The sequence below is a fragment of the Megalobrama amblycephala genome, linkage group LG18, assembly GCF_018812025.1.
Source record: "Megalobrama amblycephala isolate DHTTF-2021 linkage group LG18, ASM1881202v1, whole genome shotgun sequence".
Classification (NCBI taxonomy): domain Eukaryota; kingdom Metazoa; phylum Chordata; class Actinopteri; order Cypriniformes; family Xenocyprididae; genus Megalobrama; species Megalobrama amblycephala.
In genome coordinates this window covers 19,191,404-19,199,924 of record NC_063061.1, presented here as the reverse complement: position 1 = coordinate 19,199,924, position 8,521 = coordinate 19,191,404, and the positions used below count along the sequence as shown (strand labels likewise).

The window sequence follows — 8,521 nt, the reverse complement described above, 5'->3', positions numbered from 1 at the left end:
TAGACCTCGGCTCCACTCCAGGGGAACAGGTGTTTCTGTAATGTGTGCGCCCTGGCTTCACACGTACAGTCACTTGCTCATATGGCGGAAGTTGGTATTGTCGTTCCCATAGCGACTACGCAGCGCGAGTTCCCTTGAAAGGGATTGTCTCGGTTATGTATAAATGTTATTCTCTCAAAAATAAAAATATGTACATACATGTTGCTTACATATTATGGTAGCCTATACATATTATGGTAGCCTATTTTTGGTCTGAATACAGTGTAATGACACTTTTGCCATTCATATGTTTATAAGCAACTGAAAAAAGCACAAATGTCAGGGCATGTCAAAACTTCTCCAGGGCCCCAAAAATCCTCAGACCCCAGAGGGTTGAGGCTAGGCCGAATGGAAGAACATGATATTGGTAAGCTTCACCCCCAAAAGTGAACCTCAGGAACTACCTGTGTTGTGGTAGTATTTCTATATGGAAGTATGCTTCTTTGAGATCGATCGTGACAAACCAATTGCAATGTTGAATTTATGACACGATCGTCTTGACAATTTAAATCTTAATCTTGAGCGCCTTGACTGAATAGTTCAAGCCTCGAAGATCTAAAATTGGTCACAACCCCCCATCCTTCTTGGGAACCAGGAAGTATCTGCTTCCTGGGGGGGATTCATATTCAGTAAACTGCGAACATGTGCGCGTGCCAGAAGGGAGCGCGAGTGCATGGAAATATTAACGCAAAGGGCCTTGCATCACCAGTGCAGACCACCATCAGAAGCTGAAAGCACGCCTGGCCTCGGCGATTTACCTGACTGAATTTGGTGAGTGATGGCAGGGCGTTATATATATATATATGTGCGTTATATATCGTCTATAATATCGTAATTGTTGATTTAACGATCTGAAATTATCGAGTATGTCCCTCACTTTACAAAAAACATAGTCTACTAGACATAGTCTAGTAGGTTAGAGTAACGTTAGTGTGTGTGCATATTAAAGTGTATGCTTTCACTGCGTGATTTAGTCTATTAAAATGCCCCCAAAATTCAAGATAAGACCTGTATATATTTCATATATAATTTAATAAAGTTAATCAATATTACACAAAGAGCGCCGTTTTTCTCCAAATATTAGCATGATTACAAATGTGATATTGATTTTATTCAGCATACAGTTTAATGAACAAGAACTTAATATCAAGTGACTTACATTTTAGACACCAAATCGTCTGTTTCTCTGTATTTCGCCAACGAAAATAGTTCCAAAGTCAGATTGTTTTGCGTCTTTGAGCAACACTTCCTGAATGAATCAGCCGTTTGAATGAATCAGTTGAATCTCAATGATTCGCTTATTAACAGTGATTCTCTGCCACCTACTGGCGGGTTTAATTTCACAGTTAAAGTGTCTTCATTTTTTTAAAATTTCAAATAACAGTATTTAACGTTTTATATTTTGAACATTAAAAATATTTTTATGCATCTGTAACTGCTCTTGATTAACTTTAATAAAGTTATCTATTCTATAGTTATACATTAGATTACAATTTCTGTACCTGAAAATCTTCTGTTTAAACCTACATGAAAAACTTGAAAAGCACCATTTATTTAATTTATATGTTTGTTCTGTTGTATTTATTTGTGCTATTACTCGTAATTTGATTATTTGTTACTATTTTACTACTTACTGTTTATTTGTCTAACAATATTTAAAATATTTAATCTAGTAGCTTTTGGTGTCATAACCTTATTTACTGAGGTTACATGTATCAAAAACAATGAAAACAATATGCTTATTTTATAGGCCCATTTTCTTGTCTTTTACTTTTATTACTTTTTTGTTGTGGGGCCCGGAAAATTTCGGCAGGGCAAGTAAAAATTTAAACCACTGGCCCAACTGGGCCAGCAGAAAAAATCCTTAGCGTTGAGCCCTGGATGGTTTCAATAATTTTAATATTTTCTGGTATATCTAAGTTAAGTTACCTAGGAGCTCTGTTGACATAGACTTAGCTAACGTTAGCTACAGCTTCATGAATTGAGTCATTGAACACAGCAGGAGAGAATGCAACGTTAGCTAGCTAAAGCTCTGGTGGAAAATTATTAGCTAACGCTACCGTTTTTGAGGAGGTAGATTTTGAGGTGAGGGGACTGACAAGGCAGAAGGTAAAGTGGTCCACCGTTCTATCAATAAGTAGATCGGCCAACCTGTATGCAATTTGCATAGCGGATACGCATTTTGACTTCAAAGTACGCTGGTATGATTTGTCACTCTACGCAAAAACCTGGTGATGCCTCTGTGCACGCGCAGTCCTCAAATCAAGCAACAGCAAAAGAAGAAGAGTTCGACCAATCATAGCGGTAGGTTCTTCCCCCAAATATACTGTAAATGTTAGACCCAGTGACAGGCTGGCATGAAATGGCTTGCATAATACTTAGTAAGGTGGCCATAATAATTTTTGACTCATGGCTGAAGTTAAGTTTCTCCAGTTCTCCCCAGGTTGGCAAAAAAAGCATCTCAAAATGCATCAGATTGATGCTTTAAAATATGGAATATTTAAATTTTTCTTCCGGGAGAGCATGCCCCCGGACCCCCCTAGAGGGGTAATATCCTTCTCACCTTTTTCACCCCTGACCCCTTTTCATGCCTGTTATTAACCTGACTCTCTCTCTCTCTCTGGAAGAGGAACATGTTCTGTGGCCCCTTTGATCAGCAGAGATTGCAGCTCTTGTGACAGTAAGTGCACCTGGTGTGGCTTCACAGTAGTGTTTTTCTGTAACCTTTTTCTACATAGAAATGCCTGGCAGTAGCTTCCACACTGCCAAGTTCTCTGTAATGAGTACCAATTTTGAAACTTGTTGTTGAGGGAATGTTGGATGTTGGGCGGCAACAGGAAACAACGGAACACCCAACATTCCACTGGAAACCGCTGTCCTCTGTCCAGTTTCGAGTGTTTGGGGGTCTCTTGTTCACGTGGCCAGTCTAGCTGTAATCTGGCCATCAGGCGAGTAACCACCTCGAGTAATTCCTCAACTGCCTGGAATGCTCAGAGGTAGACAAACTCAAAATCTGCAGATCCAAGAGATTCGTCGTCCCCAGCAAGAGGTGCCGGGGTGCACTTCAGGATCATGGAAGAGGACACATGGATCTAGAGAGAGTGTGATCGATAGGGGCAAACCCATCTCACATGCCTCAGCCAGATCCATTCGCGAGCCCCATGATGGAATAATGGGTGCTGGCCATTGGAAGTAAGCAAGATGAGCATGTAGCATCTTAACTGTGAACAGCTCACAAAGCTTGCACTCACCCCGCTACAGCGCAAGGGCAGCATGCTCTTCCCCCAAATAAACAAACCATTACTGGTGTGTACACACCATTTGTTTTGTTGATCGCTCTTTTATTTTGCTTTCTTTGCTTTCACTAGTGTGACAGAGTGAAAAGAAAAAGTTTTCTGCGCACTGCCTGTCAAATCTAACTCCTATCAGAAGAAACAGAAAGCTTGAGAAGCACACACTCACAGTATGGTCTCTGATGATAAAAGACCTGTCGATACACCTGTGGTACATCTAATTATAACCTCTGTCACGTGAGCATTCCTATGACGTCACTGCCAAGGCTATAAAAGTTCTAGGTCAATTTCATTAACGTGTTGCATACATATTTACAGCTGGTCACACCAAAAAGTATTCCCATAGCATTGAATCAAGCGCAACATTAAGTGTAGCTTTAGAAAGGGAACAGTTCTTTTAAATTGTAATAATATTTCACATTATTACAGTTTTACTGTATTTTTCATAAACATGAGAATTTTTACACTTTTCAATAATTGAAATCTCTATTTCACAAAATGACAGGAGATCAGTGAGCAGGGGCTGTCAAGCTCAAGATACTATAACCACTAGAAAGGCACCAAACAGTCCACATTTGACATTCCAAGTCTTCTAATCTAGACCATACCAGATCATTGTGTTATATGGACTGATTTTATGGTAGGTAGTTGAAGGTAGTTAAACTGTCCCTGTGTGAAAAAAAGCTGTGTAAAAATTATTCAAAATTATTTACTATTTTCCATGTACACCAGGAAAGACAAATAATAATGTAAAGAAGTATGCTAGTCTGATAAGCATCTCAGTTAAGAAAAATAAGTAGCATTTATATTTCAGTATTGTGTTATATTTTTATGTTAGTAAGTGGGGTTACAAATTGCTCTGTGCATAATGAGCTGGTGTGTTGCGGATCAGGTGAGATGGGCCCAGGTGAAAAAAGTACACTTCCATAATGTATTTAATGTGCTCTATTTTCTATTTTTGTACTTAATATACTAAAAATTCTTCTTTAGTACTTCTTAAGATAATCTTAAGAACATCTAAGTGTACTCAACTGTGCTATTTTGAGACACCATGAATATAAACTAAAATGTGCTTTTAACATACTAAAAATGTATTTAGTTACCACTTGTAGTATACTTATGGGTTCAAGTGTACTGAGAGAGCACATCCTGTATTTTATTATTATAAAATATTATCCTGTATTATAATGACTATTTAATATTTACCTCTAAACTTTGACTAGGCTAGGTATGTTGCATATTAATTGTTCTAGGAACCTCAAAGCATATTTTAATTTTTGTGTATTTTGTGCTACTCCATAATGATGTTCTAGTTGAGGATATTTGTTGCATAGGTAGGGCCCAAACATAAACTTAAGCCCAGGGGCCCACAGCCCCTATAAGTCCTGCCCTGATGACATTGTTTTAAGTGGGTAAATCCCCTATGGGATGATTACAGAATCATAGAAACACCTTTGAACAGCATATTTAAAGGTCAGGGCAAATACATTTTTCTTCAGAGATGTACATGTTATACATTTTGACTAATGTTTATATTACTTAATAGAGTTGCCTTCTATTCTGTTTTACACAATCTATGTAGCAATAAATTGGTTAGATTCATAATAGTGGAACACGTCTGAAGTAAGTAAATCATTTTATTTGACAGCTACCAGTTGATACATAGTTACACTTTGTGAGATTTATTTGTTTTTTTTGTTTATTATGTTGCATTTATTTATTTGTTTTATGAGTACTTCAAGTTGAAATGCTATTAATGAAATGCTAGCTCTGGTTGTTTCTTTTCCCTTAGATTTTGTGCAGAGCTGAGAATGGACAACCTGACATTCAGACACAGCATTCTCCTCCTTGAGGGACTGAAAGTTACACCTCAGTCCTCCTATCCAGTTTTCATCCTGCTCTTTTTGGCTTATGTCTTTACTATGGTATCTAACTTTGTACTTCTAGTTCTGATCTCAACAGAAAAGAATCTTCATCATCCTATGCATTTTCTTTTTTGTAACTTGCCACTGAACGATATGCTAGGGACCACTGTAATTTTGCCACGCTTAATGCAAGACATTTTAAAGGAAAGCTCAGAGCGATATATCACATATATGGAGTGTGTTACCCAAGCATATTTTGTACATATATTTATAGCAGCATGTCACTATGTGCTGATAATCATGGCCTTTGACAGATATGTGGCTATATGTAATCCACTTAGATATTCAGCTATAATGACCAATAAGATGGTGGTTAAACTATCAGCATTTGCTTGGGGCCTGGCCATTCTTTTGGTGACAATTATGTTAGGTCTCACTGTACGACTGTCTCATTGCAGATCTAAAATTGAAAACCCTTTCTGTGACAATGCCTCACTGTTTAAACTGTCCTGTGAAAGTGTGGTCATAAATAATATTTACGGAATTGTTTATACTGTGGCTGTACTTTGCTTTTCAGCAGTATCTATATTTATAACATATGTCAAGATTGCTGTTGTATGCAAAAGTAGCAAAAACAAAGCACTCAACAGCAAAGCCATAAAAACCTGCAGCACTCATTTAGCTGTTTATTTAGTCATGTTTTTTTCTGGAGCTATCATGACATTTCTCCACCGTTTTCCTGAATACTCTGACAACAGGAAACTAGCTAGTATAATGTTCCACATTATACCACCAGGATTAAATCCCTTAGTATATGGTTTACAAACCAAAGAGATAAGACAAAAAATAGCTAAACTTTGGTGGAGAAAAAAAGTTATTTCTTTTTAATTTTATTGCTTTTTTTACAAGAAGAGTGGGGAATTAAATTTTTTTGTTTCCTTTTCTCATAAAGAAAATGCAGTATATGGTTAATATCCTCTCTCTCTTTCTCCATCAGGGCGGTGATTGCATTGCGACTGTTCTGAAATGATTGTCTTACAATTTTCATACAATTTGTTTCATACATTGACTGACATGTTCAAATACAGGAATTTTACAATTATTAGCAGACATTACATTTATGTAAACAAATCAGAAAGTTATATTTATTCAGACCATCTTTGTTTCCCCTCACCAATCATTATCTGCTTATATATATATATATATATATATATATATATATATATATATATATATATATATATATATATATATATATATATATATATCATATTTATGAATCTAAAATGTTCTCACTATAGATCAGATCATTTGGGGGTTCTAAGTCTTTGGTACATCTTCAAATGTTCTTGATTTTTCAGAATTACAATTTCCTGATAAATTATTCACCCCCATGTCATCCAAGATGTTCATGTCTTTCTTTCTTCAGTCAAAAAGAAATTAAGGCTTTTGAGGAAAACATTCCAGGATTTTTTTTTTCCATAGTGGACAACGGTAATGGGTTGAAGGTCCAAATTGCCGTTTCAGTGCAAAATTCACTGCAAAAAAAAAAAAAAAAAAAAGTATATACAAAAGTATATACAAAAATGCTCATCCATGACTTCACGCATTACGCAGTCACGTTGGAAAGGTCACGCATGACGTAGGCAAAAGTACCGACCCAGTATTTACAAAGTGAACGTGCAAAGACTAAGTCAAATGCCCTTTACAAAAAAAAAAAAAGGTAAAACAATGATGTCGGACGATTTTGAAGTTGGAGTTTTTCGAGTACTCACATGTCACCAAAATGTGACTATGTAATATGTGAATTAGTGGACACTAGTGGAAAACGAGCATTTGTGGTTGAAAAGTGTGTATATATATATATTTTTCTTTTCGACTGAAGAAAGAAAGATATGAACATCTTGGATAACATGAGGGTGAGTAAATTATCAGGAAATTTTAAATCTGAAGTGAACTAATCCTTTAATCCTTTCTTCTCACTGCAAGGTATTACAACATATTTAATGTCCTGTTTCAGGGACTTTGTATCTCCTGAATTTCTCCATTGTCTGAAATCATATAGCTTGCATCTTTGTCCAAACCAAGATCACTAAAGGTGAGACCAACTCAAAATTAAGTCTAGAAAGGGCTGAGTCTGTGACAAGAGACTCTAAATAGGTTAGTCGGAAAAGCTGTGGAGAAGAAAGTAATGTAATGAATGTGTCAAATGTAAAGTGTTTGAATGATCATTGTTAACAATAACATGTTCATATTGTTCAAAGCCACACTATAGTTGCATCTCAATCAGCTCCCTAACTCACTAGGTCTTGAATCAGTAGGCTATTCCGTGTACACAAATTTGTGCACTGGTCACTCATTGGGACACTGATGACTCTATATCTGGCAACATGACAAGTCCTCATTATACAACGTCACTACTGGTATTTATAAATATCAGCAGAACTGACATCTTTGACATTATTTTTTTAACGGTATTTAAAGTACATTATGATAAATACTTTGCTTGTTATATATACTTGTAACATTTCAACCTTAAATAAACTATACATTTTAGCTATTATGTTCACTACCTGTCTAGTGTATGTTTATGCTGAAATATAATTAAATAACGTTTTGATTTTTGACATCTATCGTGTGTCATTATGTGTGGTGAGTTGGCGTGATTTATGTTTGACACTTCGGAACTTCTGTTAAGAGAATATTCTGGATTCCCTCTGGCTTGTCAATCACTGCCATGACGTTCCTTGTGCGAGACGTGCGCGGCTGCGCGCTCCAGTAACTTTCCACACTACAGGCGCCACATGCAATGTTTTTGTCAGGAGACAGGAGTAACAACTGCAGATTATGAGTTACCTGCGGTGAGTCCGACATAATGAATCCACTAACACGATACAGCGAATGCCGGTGGTAAACAAACACTCGTGTTCCAATATATTTAATATGAATAAATAGCGCTCATAAACGGCTGTGGAGATGCCATTCTCAAGTAAAACGAGTCGAGGCTTGGACCCAGTAACAGCGTTCCAATATGCTAATGTTCTGTAATGGTGTATTCGGTCATTGATTTAATGATTTACACAACTGTTAAAATAATACATATTTAGGTGCCTTTATTCAGCTTGTATCAAATATGTTATGTTTAATGTGAGTTTACTTGCATAAGCCACTACATTAAGGTTTACTTTCACAGGTTATTAATGTTTATAACGCATTAATAAATGGTTCACAGGTTTCAACTTTACATTAAGGTTCACTTTCACAGGATATTAATGTTTATAACTCATTAATAAATGGTTCACATGTGTTCACTTTACATTAAGG

General features: G+C 36.4%; 1 protein-coding gene across 1 annotated transcript; it reads left to right on the top strand.

Moving 5' to 3' along the window:
* Positions 1–4,841: 4,841 nt before the first annotated feature.
* LOC125252763 (olfactory receptor 146-like) lies at positions 4,842–7,903 on the top strand. The gene is made up of 2 exons (XM_048166326.1): positions 4,842–4,955; positions 5,125–7,903. The coding sequence occupies exon 2, from the start codon at positions 5,144–5,146 to the stop codon at positions 6,083–6,085; it is 942 nt and encodes a 313-aa protein (XP_048022283.1). The 5' UTR covers positions 4,842–4,955; positions 5,125–5,143; the 3' UTR covers positions 6,086–7,903.
* Positions 7,904–8,521: the final 618 nt, after the last annotated feature.

What these genes read in the sequence shown, in the direction of transcription:
- LOC125252763 (XM_048166326.1), top strand. Translation starts at nt 5,144, where the DNA reads ATGGACAACCTGACATTCAGACACAGCATTCTCCTCCTTGAGGGACTG.